The following is a 19,592-nucleotide window of genomic DNA, read 5'->3' as shown; positions in this document are numbered from 1 at the left end:
ATTGCAGAGCTTCTAGTAATGCTTGATATAGCAGACTCTTCTAAATTCTGCACTCTTAGCTCAGACCCCCTCATACAAGAACAGTTTAGAAGTGTTCAGGGTCCATACTAAATCACCCTGGTGCAGTTAGCTTCTGAGGGGTGTAAACATAAGTACCCTACAGAATCAGACTGGCCACATAATGATAATCCCTTGTACACCTTAAGAGATGCAATGCAGAAACTTAAAGAGGAAAGTATGAAAACTGCCATTTTCCTCAAAAATGCACACCATCCGTTAGATGCACCACTCGCTGTTTCAGTGCGCAATAGATTATTCGCCTTGTCCCACCAGCCTATAAAAAAGTAATTAAACTCTCCTAATTATACAGACAGGGCAGGCTTTGAAAGGTGTGCTAGAGGCTGCCAGAGAGTTAGGTGATTTAGGACAATGGGAAAAACCAGAGAGACCTTCAAGATCTGAAAGGTGCACAGATAACAGAGTGTCCAGGGGAGATATGTTGATGGCATTACTAAAAGATGGTGTCCGCAAAGAGCAGATTGATGGGATAGATACCAAAAGCTTGTGGGAGATGTGCGGTAAAAGGGGTTTGGATCGTAAGAAGGGTAGCAGCAAGGTAAACAAGCAAGATAATAAACCTGGAGTTCAGAGCCAGTCACCGTTACAAGAGGAAGGAAAAGAATGGAAGAAAAATATTTCCTCATGTGAGAAAGAGGAAGATTCAGACAATGACTGCTTAACTTTTGAGAGCAGGGACAGAGGAGAACCTGCTCTCAAATATGAAAGCATATATCCAGGCCTCACATGGGCAAAAGTTGACAGGTTTATATACGATTAGGAATCTGGGCAAGCTCCGGTACAAAGTTGGGCTCGTAGAGATAACAGACCCCATGCTGATTAGAAATATATGGAAACATAAAAATGTGCAAAAACTCCGAGCTTTAGTAGACACCAGGGCGGAGGCCTCTTTCATTTATGAAAACCCTAAGAAGTTTAATGGACTGCATTGCACCATCATAGGGCTGGGCGGAAGGCAGACTGTGCAAACTACAGTGCAAATGAAAATACGGTGAACACCAAAAAGAGAATATACTGTTTTGATTGTGCCTTTTTTAGAGCGGATACTAGGAATTGACATTTTGAAAGGAATGGCTTTGTATCTGGATGATGATTGTTACCAATTTGGAACAAAGCAATACATTTCAGTAGCAGCCATGGGAGTAGGTCATTTGAAGATACCACAAGTGAAGGTGCCCACGGCAACCAAGGTAATTCGTTTGAAACAGTACCGCATTCCTGGAGGGCATGATTAAATAAGGGAAACCATAAAATATATGATTGAGGCTGGTAACAATCCCCTATGTCCTGTGTGTAAACCTGACCGGCGGTACAGAATGACAATTTATTACCGAGAGCTGAATAAACATACACCCCCTTTGACAGCCGCGGTTCCAGACACCATCACTTTGATTGAACAAATACAGAAATATAAAGGGACATGGTATGCCACCACTGATATCGCCAATGCGTTCTTCTCTATAACCTTGGTGCCAAAATGTCAAGAACAATTCTCTTTCTCCCATGCTGACAGACAACTCCAGATGCTATATTTGCCAATGGGGTACATACATGGGGTACCAGCTGGTGGCAAAGCACCTGGATAAAGTATCTGTCATTCCAGGCATGCAACTGACCCATTACATTGATGACATGATGATTCAGGGATACAGAAGAACAGGTGCAGACTCAGTTGGAGGGGGTGGTAGGACTTTTGCAGAGTAAAGGGTGGATGATTAACACAGATAAGACACAAGGACCTTCTCCGAATGTGAAGTTTCCAGGGATTCAGTGGAATCAGGAACACAGAGAGGTGTTGCCACAAACAAAACAAAAGATTCTTGAGTTTGCCACTCCCGCACTAAGCAAGAAAGACCGAAATTTATTGGATTGTTTGGTTTTTGGAGACAGCATATCCTTCATTTGAGTCAGATCTTGGCCCCTCTGTACAAAGTGCCAAGGAAGAAACATGAGTTTAAATGGAGTGACAAGCAGCAGTGTGCTTTTGATGGGGCAAAAGAGGCAATTTGACAGGCTTTAGAGTTGTGGCCGCCAGTACAGGAGGGAGACATTGAGTTTTATGTAACTGTTCAGGGACAATATGAAAATTGGAGTATGTAGCAAAAACAAGGAAGGACGTAGGTGTCCCCTGGGCTTCCGGACTAGGACACTACCTGACTCTGGGGAGCCCTATACTCCCTTTGAAAAACAGCTTTTGGCCTGCTATTGGGCTCTAGTTGATACTGAGCAAATAACACTAGGTCATAGTGTAATTCTGAGACCTAAGCTACCAATAATGCAGTGAGTGTTGAGTTCACCTAAATCTCACCATATAGGACATGCATAAGAAGCTAGTATCATACGCTGGAAATGGTACATACAAGACAGAGCTCGCGTAGGACCAACAGGCACAGCAGCCCTACATGAACAGGTGTCACAAGCAACTGTACAGGCTGAGGAGAGGGTGCAGGAGGTAAAAGAGTCACCAGTGAGATGGGGTATGCCATTTGAATCCTTGTCCCCTGAGAATAGGAAGCATGTATGGTTTACCGATGGTTCATCCAAATACATAGGCACCAAAACACATTGGAAAGCGTTGTCATATAATCCAGTCACCAAAACATTGTTGACCACTACAGGAGAAGGGAAAAGTAGCCAATATGCAGAGTTGTATGCTGTGTATCAGGCTCTAAAGCAAGAGCTGCCTGGAACTTGTCATATTTACTCTGATTCTTGGTCCACTGCCGTTGGATTAGCCACCTGGCTTCCCACATGGCATGCACATAACTGGTTCATTCACTCAAAAGAGGTGTGGAGCAAAGAGCTGTGGCAACAAATTTGGGAAAGGCTAGAGCAAAGTACAGTTACTGTGCATCATGTAGATGCTCATTGACTCACTAGAACGCTGGTTCAATTCCCTTACAGATGACAAAGCCAAAATCTCAGAGGCAGAAGTGGCAACATAGGATTCTGACTTGGTGGGGGTGGCTAAATGGGCACACCAAAAAATTTGGACACCTGGGAGAAAAAGCCACTTACAGGTGGGCAGAGATTAGAGGGATGCACATTTCCCTAGATTTGATAAAAACTGTGATGATTTTACAATGTCCTATTTGTCAGCACACACAACAGAAATCTGTCCCGCAAACTGTTAAAGGTCAATTGGGGAGAGAAAAGTTACCAGGACAGTTATGGCAGATTGATTACATTGGGACACTACTGATTAGTCGCGGGTGTCAATACGCCTGCACTGTAGTGGACACTTACCCTGGTTACCGGATTGCTGTCCCTTGTAAACGTGCCACTCAGCACAACACCATTAGAATTTTGGACTTGTTACTGTTATACTATGGAGTGCCACTCCAGGTCAAGAGTGACAATAGGTCACACTTTAAAGGGAATCTGATGCAGGACTACTCTTCTCAGCACAATATCGAGTGAATATATCACATCCCTTACTATCCACAAGCCTCAGGACTGAGAGAGAATGAATGGCTTACTGAAAGCTCAATTGCAAAAATTATCTGATGGGACTTTGAAAAACTGGAGAGAGCATTTAAATGAAGCCCTCCAGATTCTGAATAACAGACCCTTAACCAATGCTGAAGCAACCCTGAAGTGAATGCTAACCCCAGCTTTGCAGATACAACCACTTGTGGCCACCTACAGCATCATGTAGTGGGAAATTAAACCTGGAGCTTTGGCTCCTTACAGAGCCACACCTGAATCTGGAGGTCTTGATTTACATGCTTTACAAGCTTAGAGACTGAAACCACAAGACATGGCACTGTGTGAGACAGGTTTTGGAATACAGATTCTCCCAGAGAATTTCGGATTGATTGCTCCTTGATCTTGGTTGGCCCTCAAAGGTATTCAGGTCTTGGGAGGAGTAACTGATGCGGATTACCAAGGAGAAATCAAAGCTATTTTGTTGAATAGCAGAGAAGTTGATTTATTCGTACAGATCGGAGACAGAATTGCCCAACTTGTTATAATTCCAGTGTATGGAGGATTGGTGAGGAAGGGGACTTCCCCAGCCCTTCTTACCGTACGTGGGGAGGGAGGTTTTGGTACAACTGACTAAATCCCTGGTGCTAAAGTGTGGGTGGAATCCCCAGATGGCCCTCCAGAAACTGCAGAAATTATAGCCAACGGCCCCAATAATGTTCTGCTGATCATGAAACCAGGAAAGGAAAAATGGGAGCACGCCCCAGCTGACAAATGTTATTTGCGAGAATGGTCATACTTTTTTTCTTTTACAGATCATACTACAGCTTGTGCCTGCCATGGGTGTGCTGGGTGGTCTCCTTTCGGGCATGTGCGTGGGGGGGGGGGTCGGGAGGGAACCAACACCCCCAACTTCAACCTGATTGATCAATCACATCACGCAAACACCCCTTCTGTATCTGAATGACAAATGGATCCATTTAGTGCAGACCGTGCTCAACAGATTAGATTTCTGCATGGGCGCCATGTGCAGTACTGTGGATGTTTTCTCAACCTGTTTAATTGCCATACTGACACCAACAAGCATCTTGTTAGAAATTTTCAATGCCACTAACCAGGATAAAGATGTGCAAGAACAGGACGTGGAAACCCATTTCGGTCAAGTGGGACGATCTCACTCAGATAATTACATACAACATTACTACCAGTGACCTGTATTACTACATGTCCTGCAATCCTTGTGATATTGGAAAATGCATTCAACTGTGCTTAGAAAAGAAAACATCAACTTCTTGCAACATGTTGTGGGAACACAAAGTTTTGCGCTTTTACCGAACTGATCAACACTGCAAAAACATGTCCAATCAAATGGCTTGTCATCATTTAGTGACTGCAGCCACTCACATTAAACATATCAAGTTGCCAGTTAATTGGCTGTTCTCGTGTGGGAACCTCACTTTTACCTACATTCCAGCTAACATAATTGGCAGACCGTGTACTTTTACATGATTAGGACTCATGATGTTTCCATCTAACTCTATACATGCTCGTTATCCTAGAGACACGATGCAATTAAGTGAAGAACGTGATTCAGATATTCAATTATTATCCAAATCCGAATATATAAGCTTGAATCTTTCTACGGTAGGTGTTCCTGGTTTAGCTGTATATAATACCAGAATGATCAACAAGTTAGCATGTTTAATGGTTAAAAATATTAAATCATACTTCTATTGCTTTACATGAATTTTTACTGGATGTACCTGGTACTAGAAAAACTGCATTACAAAACAGGGCAGCCATAGACTATTGTTAAAACATGATCACGGGTGTGCAGAGTTTGAAGGCATATGTAATTTTAACCTTTTAGACCACTCTAAATCCATCCAGGCCTACACTGCCACACTACATACACTAGTGAGAGGAGTAAAACAGGATGTGGATTGAGGGTGGTGGGACTGGTTGTTTCAGTGGTTACCTGATTTTGGGTAACTGCGCAAGGTTTTGGGTGGCTTTTTTGTGGTGATCGCTCTTATTTCATTACGTTGCTGTGTACAATGCATACCTAATTTGCTTGCAATGTTTGAAACGAAAAAAAGTGGATTTTAGGCACAGAGGGTATGCAAGTCATTGGTCAAAGGGTGGAGTGTAATGATATTTGTGTTTTGACCACTGACTCCACGTTGTAATTAGCATAGCTGCCCACCGTCACATTAGTGGTCACCAGCTACAGACTCCGTTTTGTATTCAGCTTAGCCTTAGCTTCACCGCCAGGGTAAAAGCTGCAAGTATTTTTCAGTGCACAAATATGTTATGCAACATGTGTTTACTCTACGTATCTGCATGTTCTTTCTCATCAACAGTCAAGGCATAACATGGGGTAGTTAGGCTGATAAGAATGTACTAGGATGATGTTTATGGTATGGCAGGGAACGGTTTGGTTTTGGGAAGAGCACCTTGGGAACCTGGCCAGTTCCAACGTGTTCCTTTCAAAACTGACCTGAAGTAGCTAGCATCTTTTGGACAACCTGCGGAGCAGGAGGGGTTTTCTAGAAATCTCCTCTGTGGCTTGTTTAAGGTATACTAGAGACCAAAGATTGACAGGGAGGTGATACAGAAGCCTCTGGCAGGGTCAGGACACTGTGCCTGTCACCCTTCCTGTGAGGGTAGGTCTCTCTTTCTCTTCACAGTTGATCTGGGGTCAACGACTTAGTGCTGACAGGAGAAAGATGAAGAAACTGTGCCCCATGGTGATGAACTTTTTATTTATATTTTCTTTGCATTGTGTATGTTATATATATATGTCTTTGCATATATATTTGCTCTTTACAGATTGAAGATTCCTTGTACATGTTTTCATTTGATTGTTGCGCACATTTTAAACTTACACTTTCGGTTGCACTTGAATGCTAACCCCAGCTTTGCAGATACAACCACTTGTGGCCACCTACAGCATCATGTAGTGGGAAATTAAACCTGGAGCTTTGGCTCCTTACAGAGCCACACCTGAATCTGGAGGTCTTGATTTACATGCTTTACAAGCTTAGAGACTGAAACCACAAGACATGGCACTGTGTGAGACAGGTTTTGGAATACAGATTCTCCCAGAGAATTCCGGATTGATTGCTCCTTGATCTTGGTTGGCCCTCAAAGGTATTCAGGTCTTGGGAGGAGTAACTGATGCGGATTTCCTCTATGAGCCTTGCCTAGTGATTTAATAAAAGTATTAAATAGACTAAGAGGTGCATTCCAGAGATTCTTTTCAGTGTGTGTGTATTTCAGCTCGGTCAGCATTGAGTCAAAACAAAAGTAAAGCCGGAAAAGCAAATAAAAATGCCAAACATGCCAGTTTGGAGCGGTAGATTATCCTCTACCAAACAAGCAGCATATTAAATAGCTTCTCACAGAGGTTACAATGCAGTGATACACTTTGTCAACCCACAACCTAGCAATTAATGTTTGAGCCTTCAACTCTCACTCCTTTTCAGCTTCACATTTGTGCATAGGTTCAGCATTGAAAAACATTGTAAAAGCACAACTCTGATGGGAATACACAATAAGACTTTACTCCTCACAAACAAAGTAATTTCTAAAACTAATGTCAATGTTCAGGCATACCCCCATTTTGAAACACTTATGATAAAGTACCAATCTCAATGTATTCATTGAAATGTTATACTAGAGCTCGGCGAACCACTGAAGGCTCAAGGCAGATTCATGGCTTTTGCTCAGTTCAAGGTCCTCTTGGACCCTCAAGCTCAAAGCTGAGCCGTGCCTTTATATGGCTTTTGCCTGTCAACCACACTCTAGCCTAATACATCAGGAATGGAACACAAAGCATTAATATTTGCTGTAAAACAGGAAAGAGAAATGGATACCCATCTAGTGACTGAAATGGCAAGGTTAAACTAGAAAATCTAGGATCAACCCCGGCTCCTTCATCTGAACAAATCATGCAATCCTAGGCAATTTTTATTTTCCTGGACTTCCTTTTTTAAATTCCTCACCACATATGAAATCTCCTTGAACTACGTGAAATACACAAGTTCAGGATGTGCACTGTACAAAAACATTTAATGTGTTTGTTTAATGTGTATATGTTTCTATAGGGTATTTTATTAGCACAAACCTAGCCAAAAGGCAGCAGAACACTGTATGTGATAAAAGACAATTATAAAGGCAAAGAGTAATAGCAGAGGAAGCTGGGTTGTAGGTGGTTAATTATGACAACCAAGGATAAATATTGCATCCCTCCACCCTAGACTTAAGTACACAGTGGATTTGGAGAAAGGACCGAAGGAGGACCATCCTGTTGGTGTTGAAAGTGCACAAAGAGAGAGACTGCATGGTCAGAAGCACTGCACCAGCTACACTTTGGGCTAGTAAAGTTTGAGTCGTGTCTATGGCTTCTTGCTGGGGGAAAGTCAATTCCCAGCCCCAGTTCGAAGCAGTGACTCTTAAGGTCAGTTGGCTGGCCCCCGGAACAGCACCAGGAAGAGTAAAAATTGAAGAGTTCAAATCACCAAGTTGTTAGCTACCACAGAAGTTTTGCTGCTACCGGATACTGGGCACTTCGAGACTCTTATCTGAGATAGCCAATAGTTGCACCCATGTCTGTTGGACACGTTGGTGTTGTCTGTTCTTGGATTCATCGCCCAAGAGGTACACTAGTCCTCACCAAAGATTTGCAGCCGGACTGCTGTGTCGCAAAAACTGAAGACTTGCTGCATCAGCCTTTCTAGCACTGCAAATTGACTATGTGGGACCTCAAGATTCATGGGCAAAGCCACACCACCTCAACTATGGGCCAAGGACTCACCCGGAACATATCCCCATTGACTTTACAGCATCAGGAGCATCCGTTCGCATCCTTTGCCTTCATCGCTCAGCATCAGGATCCCTCCTTTGTCATCTATGGTAGCTGTCCTGTAAAGACTGGATTTTCCTTCAAAGACACACTTGGTGCTCAGTTCAAAGTATACTTACTGGCCTCCTAGATCTCTGTCCTGCCAGAATACGCCACTCAACTCAGGCCAGAGCTGCTGGACTCTTTCAAATTTTTCAAAAGTTTACAAACTTTTTGATGGCCAATACTTGTTTGGGGTGGACAGAAAAGTTATTTAATGCTTTAAAAATTCACTTCTCTGGAACCCTCAAATGTATTTTGATGATCATGGACTCTACAAAGTCATACAAATATGTTCTATTTTTATAAATTGTTGTTGTGTTTTGTTAGAAATGGGGATCAGTTTATACCCTGTCCAAGTAGGGACCCTCATTCTAGTCAAGGAAATGGAGATACCCAGCTCAGATAATGCCTGCTCACCCCCTTGGTAGCTAGGCACAAACAGTCAGGCTTATCTCAGAGGCAATGGGTTGGAAAGTGGGTTACTGTTAGATGTATGTATGAACCTACCACTGGCAACATGGCTACAAAACAAATAAAGGTTCAGTAAAGGTCTCAGTAAATTAGCCCCTTGCTCAATCCTTGGTAAGTACAACCGAGAACTCAGGCCTAACTTAGGTGACAAGAGTGTAAAGCATTTAAAAAAAACAATACAATAAATAAGTAAGACAACACACAATAAAAAGCTCACACCAATTTATAAAAATAGGTTACATCTTTATGGATAAATAGACACCAAAACGACAAAAATCCAATGTAGGGATTTTTTTTTTAAAATAAACAATTTCTAGTGCTTAGAAAAACAAAGTGCCAAGTTTACCAAAATTCTCCATACTTCAGGAGGTGTTTCCTGAAGTTCTCCTACCAGGTCCAAAACACAAATCCAAGGGTCTGGAATCTCCTGGTTGGTCCTTGAAAAGTTGGAACACAATTCCCACAATGTACCTGGCCAAACCCTTAAAAGTCCACTGGATACATTCCAGGCTGGGGATGATGCATGTGAAGCTCTGTTAACCTGTAGCTGCAGGGAGTCTATTCCTGAGTCCTTCATGAAGCAAGGCACCATCCCCATGGCTGTAGCACCAGATTGTGCAGCGTGCGCAGTTCACTCACAAGTGCAGGCCAGGGGTGCAGATCCAGATTCCAGGAGGGCAGTCCTCCTTCCTCTTGTAGTTTGAAACAGCAGATGTGAGAGGCTACGCACCTCTCCCATATTTATTCCCAGCTCCTGGGCATCAGGAAGGGGGGGCATCCCGACCAATAAAATGCAGAGAGACGCCTAGATGCATGACCACTTCCTCCAAAGTGCGGCATATTCCTGTCCCAGAAAGCACTATTCTTCCAAAATACATGATGTCTGAAATGTCAGCACAGCAGTTAAGAGCTGACTAAACCATCCCCCAGTGGGGCTCATTTCCATAGCTCTCCTCCTCCTAACATCTGCAAATTCCTTCCTCAAGCCTGGTATCTGGCCGAGGGGTCCAGAAGGTGGGGGTTAGGTGATCTGGCATTCCCTCCTGTCCTACTCTCCTTTGAGGCTGTATGTTTTATTACCCCTCCCCATGCTCTGGCATTCCTGTGAAGCCCGAGAGCTGCCCTGTACCAGATAGGCTTTCCCCTGGACAGCCACTTATCAATTAATCAAGCAACTCTGCTTATCCTGTTAGCACTGACCAATCAGAGGGGACCTTCAGAAGGCTGGATTTTGGCATATAGAAAGAACAGCCTTATAACGCATTTTCTGTACAAGTTGTGATAAATTCACCAATGTCAAATTGCTAGATTTATCTAAACAAATCTTTTAAGTCCTGGAATGACTTCTCTGCGCTTTTCCTTACTATAATTACAATGAAACACAATATCGCAATGATAGCCTATGAAGGCAAGTATCTATAATGGTGGAAAAAGGAAATGTTCAGTTTTTCCCTCACCAGGATTTATAAAACATCTTTTATAAGGCCCCTGCTTATAGTTCCGTGACCACCCTCCCAACCACGACCCCGCCCACCCATGGGACATCTGGGGGTACCTAATATGTACAAATAAGGGAGGTCATCACATGTAAAGTGCCCATAGCATCAAAGTCAATTGGGACACTATTTCCATTTAAATGCAGTCTGCAGAGTCAGGCTGCATTTATAAATGAAAGAAAACCTCAGGCTGCACTTATAAATGAAAGAAAACATCATGAAAGGGGCAGCAATTCTGCTGAGCCTCTATTTTCATGCCTTAATATGTACTAGGGTCTTCTAGGTAGTTAGCACCCTCTTGCCATATTATTTACTAGGGACTTATAGGGGCTGCTATGCAAATGGTATGAATTTACCTTTTAAAGACAGGCTGCAGGGCAGGCCTGCATTTAAAAGGGTGGTTTCTTACTGCAGAGCAAGGGAGGTGATGCGATGCGTCGGTTCCTGACAATCTGGCAGGGTCAATGAATCCGGCAGGTCAAGACTTGATGGGCAACCTCACGGGGTCGTAGTCACGTCACGGGTTGCTGGCGCCAGGGCACAGTCGGTTGTCACGGACGTTGGTGACATGGCACTTCGGGAGTCACGGAACTTCAGAGAGGCTGTGGTGACGTCAGGTCTGTAGTGTCGGTCGGGGTCGTCGCACTCCAGTGCGGACCATGGCTTTGGGTTGCAGGCAGAGGCGTGGGGGTCGTGTGGCGGCAACAGTTTTGGAGTCGTCCAGAGTCCGAGTGACTGGATCTTATTGTTTTCTCACCAGAACTCACTTCCAAGGGCCCAGGAACTGGATTGGCACTACTTGGCAAGTCAGGGTCCTCAGCAGGAGTACCCAGGTGCTGAAAGGTGGAGTCTTCGATGTCCCTGAAACTTCTTAACAGGAGGCAAGCACAGTCTAAGCCCTTGGAGAAACTTCACAAGCAAGATTTCAGAAAGCAAAGCCTAGTCCTTTCCCTCTTCAGGCAGAAGCAGTAGGCCAGCACAGCAAAGCAACACTTGATCCAGAACTATTATAAAGGTCTGGGGGTTCGGGTCCACTACTTATACCCTTTTCTGCCTTTGAAATGGACAAACTTCAAAGGAAAGCCTTGTTGTTCACAAGATTCTGCCTTGCCCAGGCCTGACCCCAGACACACTCCAGGGGGTTGGAGTCTGTATTGTGTGAGGGCAGGCACTGCCCTTTCAGGTGTCAGCTCCTCCCTCCCCACTCAAGCCCAGGCGAGTCTTCAGGATATGCAGGACACTCACCAGCTCCCTTTGTCTCACTGTCTAGAGGGAATTCACAAACAGCCCAACTGTCAGTCTGACCCAGACGTGGATTCCACAGCCAAGCAGAGGCACAGAATGGTTAAGCAAGAAAATGCCCACTTTCTAAAAGTGATATTTTCAAACAGACAATCTAAAAACCAACTATCAAAAGATGTATTTTTAAATTGTGAGTTCAGAGACCCCAAACTCCATGCCTCTTTCTGCTCCCAAGGGGAAATTGCACTTAAGATATTTAAATGCAGTCCCTATGTTAAATTTTAGGAGGGATAGGCCTTGCAATAGTGCAAAACACATGTAGCAGTATTTCACTATCAGGACATATAAACACACCAGTACATGTCCTACCTTTTAAATATACTGCACCCTGCCTATGGGGCTACGTAAGGCCTACCTTGGGTGTGACTCACATGTAGTAAAAAGGAAGGTTTGGCCTATCAAGCTAGTACACTTGCCAAGTCAAATCGGCAGTGCAGTACTACACACACAGACACGGCAGTGGCAGGACTGAGACCTGTTTATAGGGCTACTCGTGTGGGTAGAACAATCAGTTCTGCAGGCCCACTAGTAGCATTTGAGTTACAGGCCCTGGGTACCCACAGTGCACTCTGCTAGGGACGTACCAGTACATCAAATGTGCCAATTATGGAAAATCAATTACCAATGTTTTTTAGACTGAGAGCACTTGTAGTTTAGCACTGGTCAAGTGCCCAGAGTATCAAAACCAGCAAAAACGAATTACAGCACAGGGTCCAAACACAGGTCAGAAGCAAACAAGTGCAGGGAAGCCAAGCCAAGAGCTGCCAGGTCTAACATGTCTCTTTGTTGTTGTGTGACTTTCCTATTCCTTTGTTTGGTGCTGTTAAATACTTTACACATAGTTCACTTTCTAAGCCTTACTGCTTCTAGCCACAGCTACTCAGGGTTGAGCTTGAGGTTAAGTAAATGGGCCTGACTGGACCCAAGATGATATTTGTGAGTGTACTGCATTATAGGGCCCCACAGCCACATCATTTAGTACACCCAAATCCTCACAAATATGGTGCACAGGAAAACTGACCTGCCTGTTGGTAGTAATGAGGTTGTCAGGCGGCTGAGGGAGTGGTCGGGGTCACAAATTCAGTTTATCTATCACTTGTAAATGCCACCCAATGCAGCAATATAACCTGACATGCAGAGATGAATCGCTTCTGCATGTTAAAAAGAAATACACTTTTTTGAATTCTTAACAGATTTTATCTTATTTTTCCATATTTTTGTTGCACGGGTTACATGCCAAAGCATTTTCATGGCTTGTATCGTGAATTAGGTCTTAGAGCCAAGCCTGGGACTTCTATTGGCTCGCCCTGACATTTTTAGGTCTCGCCTACGCAGCACACAGGCTGTCTCTTTGATACATGCTGTATATACTATGTGGACTTACAGCCCACTCATCACTTTTAATTATTTGCTTTGCATGTCCTTCGCAAAGACTTGCTTATGTTGGTTATATGGCCGTTCCTTTTGTGTGTCGACGTTACATGCAGCATGTCCCTGTTACTTGCAGGCTTCCCCCTTTGTGCATGTAGTTTTGCTGAAGTGCACTATTTATTTTTTATTTTGTTTCTGCCCTTCTGTTTTAAATTTTGGCTTTTCTTCCTGTAGCCATTCACTCTTCCCGATTGCCAGAGTGCTAATAAACTCACGGAATGGCGTTTGTTATTTTCATTTCATTCGGTATGTAGATAGCATTTTGTTGGCTTTTGACATTGTTTTATTTATTTATTTTTAAATCGGCATGTCTCTGCATTTTTATTCACACACAGAGAGCAAACGCCGACACTTGAACTGAGTTCTCCGGTTCCAAACTTGCCAGCTCCTGATGTTGAGCCACATCATTTCACTAAAACAATCAGCATTTTTTTTTGGGGGGGAGGGGGGGGTTCTCTCAGTTTCCCTCGCTGTGTTACCCTCACACCATGCATCCACCCTTAACCCCTTCCTCCCTTTTGTTTTTCCCTGAGAGCCGCCACCATGTACAAAATATCCAGCAATTATATGTTATAAAATATACGAGAAAAGCCTGTGTTCTCAAAACCAGAATAGTTTTGGGTCCCTGTGGTATCTGAGCAGGAAATCAGCCCATCTACCTGCTAAGCACTGACACAGCTCGGCAGACAGAAGGAGTCAGGAATACAACACTCCTTAGGGCCGCTGCGAGCAGCAGCAACAAGTCGCAAGACCAAAACTGACAGAAAGTTTCCTGAACTCCTTAAGATGAGCGGTAAAACTCAAACATACGCTATTGGTAGACAAAGGTCCTCATAATACAAACCTTGGAGGAGGAGAAAGCCCCTAAACCAAATAATTAATTCATGTTTGTTGGAAAGTGGAATATGGTACATTACCTCAAGATAGGCTGTCATTATACAGAGCTAGTCAACCAAGGAAGCATAACTACAATTCCCATGACCATGTCTGACTACAGCTCTCAGATTCCGTACACTCTACCCCCATCTAAGAACAGTCACTATCCTGCAGGTTACTTTTACTGTTCGACCCCATGCGAGGGCCCAAGTTTTGGTCAATAGCCCCTCTACTTAAGACAGGTAAAGTAACAGGTTGTGTCTTGCCCCCTACCCGGTCCCCACGCTTCCCAAACGCATTGCTTTGCAAGTAAAATGTCTCTTTGTTTACTATAAGGCAAAAAAAAAGCCTCTCGCAAAAGCGACACCCATTGGCTATGACAATGCACGTTTGTTTGTTTTTTGTCTTGCCCTCCGCATTCCCACACAGGCATACTAGCAAGAACGAGTGCTCAGAACCCACGTGCTGCAAAGTTGTCTGCCATGCTCACACTCACCCTGTAGTTGAATGGATGCTCCCGCACACGCTCTGCATGCTTGGATTTTTCTCCCTTGAAGCTGGACCTGTCGCAGACCAACAAGTACCGTGGGGTCTGCTCTAATCTGCGGAGCATGGCCATCACCCAGCCCTCTTCGTATACAAACTATCCTACCTTGAATGAAAAATACAGCAACGGCGGCTTCTGCAAGTCAGAGACATGCACACCAGAAACGGAACGACACGCCCCCTCCGCGGTTTGCTAACAGGGCGGCCATTGCGGAATGGATATAGCCTAAATAAGCTCAATGAAGTGCAGCCAGAAAAATTTGTAAAGAATGAGGCGTCGTTACACAATCTTCATATGATCGCGTGCGTAGATTTGATGAGATGTGTAATTTATTAATGAACAACAGCATCAAAACTCGTCTGCCCCTTTTAAGTAAACATAAAGAACATATTTTAAGTGAAGCTAATGCAGAATGGAGTTTTCGTAGAACCCGACACGAGGAAAAAATATCGCGTTTCAAAATAGCCACAATCCGATTACGGGAGGACAGCTGGATTCAACATTCCGAGCCGGGGATTTTGTTGGGTAAATAAACGAGTCCACAGGTGTGACATCTCCAGGCATTTCCGCCTGTCCTCCGCTGTATACCCTTCCGAGGCATCAAACTGAAAAGTTTAGAGTTAGTTCGTGTTATTTATAGAGGACCCGGGCAGGTCGTATCAAGTTTAATTTTGAAGAGGCGGTAGAGTCCAAGAACCAGTAGTGGGTGAATCATCCCAATTGTATCAGAGCAAAGAGATGTCCTGCTAAAGGCGCTGATGTAGTCTCCTTTCCCCCGCCACCTGCTGGGCATGGTAGGGATAGCATCAAACGGAGCTCTTTTTTTTTTGCTGTGGCATTTTACATACTCTGGGCAGCTCTGCCTAAGAGAAAATATCACGGCCCTGCACGGCGTAGAGCATCAGAAACGAGCATCCTACGCAAGGACATCGTCAATTTCCTCAACCGATGACCGTAAAAAAATTTGATGTGCGGATAAAAACTGTTGGGGATATTTTCGGTGGTACAGATATTGAATAATTTAATCCGGTATTAATGCGGTTACATTTAATCTTTGTCTAGACCTCGCCCTGCCAACAGACTGGATTGGCTACCAAAATTATTTTTGACATATTGCCTGGAATATGGGTGGAGCTAAAGCCTGTAACTATTGCCCTGTTAGTTACAGGTAAATCTCATTACCCTTGTCAGCCTTACAATTATTACTTTTGAGTTGAATTCCACCTCAACTAGGAGAGAGAACAAGAAGTGGAGTGGTAATCTCACCCACCCTAAGGGATTGTTAGCGCGTCTGACCTTATTTGTCTTATTTTCTTTGCTTTTGTAAGAGGACGCGTTAGAGGTTCGATGGACCTTTTGACTGCGCTTGGAGTAAATCCCACCCTAAATCCCAAACGTAATCACAAAATCAACAGTAATATCAATAAACAATATAATAACCTTGGAAACCAGTAACCTTCACGCACCATGACCCATTTGGCCATGAATAACCACATCTTTAGTAAAAGTTAAAGAGTTTATTTCCCTAGATTAACAATGCTAATATCACGTAAATGAATCTCTACACAAACTGATACACATATAAGAACAGCACTGGTTGACCAAACCTTCTAAAGAATCTCAATTTAATTAGTGCATTGATTACTAAACATTCTAGGATAACTGAACAAATCAATAGCAATAACAACTGCACAATAGAAATAGCATACATCTAGGTTCAGCAACTGAGCAATATCAATTATTAGTTAATTGTAACCTGTTAACTTTTCAGGACTTCCCTTACTAAACATCCGATTAGAATAGCATGTTTGGGCTTCATGCAAAACAATTTAGTCCATATGAATTTGGAAAAACATCTAGCTATGGCTGAATCAGAATAGCGGTTGGTACAGAGAAAGACACAATTGCAATAAAACAATGGCATTTTGTTATACTTCTCATATGGATCAGCAAGCTGCGATTATTTTAGTCAGTTGGACATGTGTTCGGTCAGAATCTGCAACGGGCAATGAAAGGCAATGTTTCAGAACTCGGGGACTCTAAGAGCTCCGAACCATTAGAGAGCAATATCCAAATTGTCAGAATTCAGCATCCAAAGTTTAAGCAATAAAGTTAAAGATAGAAAATAAAGTCATCAGGAACCGTTCTGCTCCTCAGATGGAATAGAATGAGCGCCTCTATGGAGGAAATCAAAGTAAGAATGAGCTCTCTTCTCTCTGTGCAGTTGGACTAAGTTAAAATCGTCTAAAGAACTTCCCACGTTGCCATTGGTCAAAGAACCTTACGTTTGCAATTAGTCCAATAGAAATAAAAGTTCAAATGGAAGATATAGCTAAATTGTCTTTCACATGTCCATGATTGGCTCCTCTTCTCCTGTTCCTACCGTCAGGCTTGTCCGGTAACAGTTTTGTATCCATCCATACTCCAGTCAGTGGATCCATTGTTAGTTCCTGGGAACATCTGTGTCTCACGCATTACCTATACGTTTCAATAACTAGTACATGACATTCTAGCAAGCAGTGCTCATGAGAAAGTTAAAGACATCTGCTAACGTTTGGTCATCTCAGTGAAAACAATACATGAATTTATATCTCTAGTCATACATTTCCCACAAAGTTGTTAGAACAGTGCAGCTTAATATGAAGCTGTGTAAAATAGGCCGAAAACCTTGCTAATTTAAGGCTTACAATTAATAGAGCAAACACATACTACAAATTATCAATATATCACTCTGCTACATTTTCTTAATGTAGATACTCCAACAAAGATCAATAAGCCTTTAATGAAGACACTTCATGAATAGTGGCGGCTCAAGTGGGCACATTTTCCAAGTTGCACATTATTTTCTACATTTAGTCAAATTCTATGCAGATTCTTAATTCAAAGTACATGAATATTTATTAATACAAATTCAGCGTTCACAATCCCTCCTCTGAGGAATAAATGACATCATACTTTACATCTTCCCATGCAAATTTTTGCTTCCCTAAAATTTGTCCTCTTTATAACTTTTAATTCTTCTTTCCCTTTTTGAATTTTCCTTGAACAATTTCTCCATTTTAATTTCTTCCCTCCAACATTTTTCAATTTCTTTATTTTAATCACATGATACAGTTTGCATATTCCCCATGCTCCTATTATGCAAATTACAATAATCAATATTACTTATATTATTTTCAATACTATCTCTTTCCCTAGGTTGCCAAGCCAATTCCCCATGGAAGCAAAACCTTTGACAACATATTCCCAAATTCCTGGTTCTTTCACCTCTTTCAAATCAGCACTATCATTAGTCAAATTGTGAATAAGGCTCCTAATCTCATTAATATTGTTAGGTATATATGAGCAACAATGTTGCGGATTCAGCATTTTACAAACTCTGCCCTCCTTTTCCAGAAGGATGTCCAACGCAAGGCGGTTATGAAAAGTCCAAAATCTTACCACTGCCATTTCTGTGTCTATTAGGATCATGGCTCCTGAAAAATTTGTCAGCATGTTATCCACAATAGTAGGCAACTTTCGATTTTTCAAAGAATTCAGAATAATTCCCACTGAAGGAATTACTGCTCCAAATATGTCTCCAACTATGCCAGAATATGATTCTCGCCTTTGTCTAACATGATGTAATTCAGTCATTTTAGGTATCTTACTCAAATCCTCAAGTTGAAATATCTTTAGGAAAACTATCCCCAAGTAACATGTGCCATACCATCCTCTTGGAAGATGGGTAATACGCATTTGGTCCACAGATGTAATAAACTCCTGGAATTGCTAGGTCTTGTCCGTTCAAAATGAAAGTCCATTTACTCTGAAACAAAAACATATCTCTACATTCACTCATTCCCACAAACAATGTATCAGTTCTAGATTTAGGCCTATATACACAAAGCTTTCCTACGTGTTGTGCATCTAAAGCTAACCTCCTGTGGCCGTGGGTATAGCGATAGGGAGTAAAATGACACTCAGGAGACAAGGTGAATATACGTGATTTTTATTGTATTCCAACAGTATCTTGATAACGGTCTCTATTCGGGGGTGGCGGCAGAATTATCAGGAGGACCGGTAAAAGAGGAACGAAAGGCAGGTAAGTAGTGTCTCTGTAAGTGAGTTTGTATTTAGTAATGTGCAAGGAGGGTGTGTAGAGAGAAAAAGAGAGAGAGAGTGTGGTAGCAATATCTTCTCCCAAGAGAAGAAAAGCAAAAAGAAACGGAAGTAGGATTTAAGGGTGAGGGATGTAGGACCCCGTCCCTACACCTCTGTGTAAACAGTCTCCATCAAAGACAGTAATTTAGTCCTTAAGCAGGACCGTACCTGCTTTAGCCACGTCCCTCCAGGGACGTGGCGGATTTCGAGTCTCTGGGGACTGTCGTGTCCCTCCGTGGGGGTCCCTTGGTTGTTCTCTGCTTCTGTTTCCCCAAAGTGTGGATCTCTGGGTCCTTCGGGTCCTTCGACGACCTCTCGGTTCGCAGTCTCCGTCTTTTTCTCCTTGGCGTCTCTCTCCTCGGCGTTCTTCTCCTCCCTTGTCCCGCGCGCATAGTCCTTCACTTTTTACTTTCTTGGGAACCCGGATTTCCGGGTTCCCGGCTTTGTCGGCCACTCCCTTTTCCTCCCGGCCGTGTGATGTCCGTTTCTCCATAGGTAAGGCTACGGGAATCCGGATCACCGGATTCACATTTTCAGGTGTATTGTGTTCTGTGGTCGCTGTCGGTTGCCATGCCATTCCCGGATCGGCATGAAATGTAGCCGCGGCGTCCGCCGCCTGGCTACACCTCCCTTGTGTCTTTATCTCACTAAATGCATGATAATTTCTAAATGTCCCCTTCTCAAAGCCCTTTTCTAATTTCTCCTTTAGTGCCTTTTTTCTGTCATCTGATCTAAGAAGCTCTTTTTTGTGGGTGTGAGTAAGCATGTAAGGTTATTTATATGCGTGTAAGCTGTGCCAAATGTTAATGTAGGTTCAAAGAATCCTCTCACTAATTCTATGGTATTTTACTTGGCTACTCTACTCAGATACGTAATTATAGGGACAAATGGAAACACAACATCATAATTGGAA

At 43.0% G+C, this 19,592-nt stretch overlaps 1 protein-coding gene across 2 annotated transcripts in view; it reads right to left on the bottom strand.

Annotated features, from left to right (window-relative positions):
* The window catches only part of RPP40 (ribonuclease P/MRP subunit p40), a 384,234-nt gene extending 368,914 nt beyond the window's left edge, over positions 1-15,320 (bottom strand). The window contains exon 1 of one of the 2 annotated variants that reach the window (XM_069217495.1): positions 14,486-15,320. In XM_069217495.1, coding sequence (XP_069073596.1) covers positions 14,486-14,608 — 123 coding nt within the window. In that variant the 5' untranslated portion in view covers positions 14,609-15,320. The remainder of the gene's footprint in view (positions 1-14,485) is intronic. The other variant, XM_069217502.1, reaches the window with a different exon arrangement.
* Positions 15,321-19,592: the final 4,272 nt, after the last annotated feature.

The sequence above is a fragment of the Pleurodeles waltl genome, chromosome 2_1, assembly GCF_031143425.1.
Source record: "Pleurodeles waltl isolate 20211129_DDA chromosome 2_1, aPleWal1.hap1.20221129, whole genome shotgun sequence".
Taxonomy (NCBI): Eukaryota; Metazoa; Chordata; class Amphibia; order Caudata; family Salamandridae; genus Pleurodeles; species Pleurodeles waltl.
Note: the sequence above shows the minus strand (reverse complement) of the source record. Positions and strands in the feature narration are given on the sequence as shown.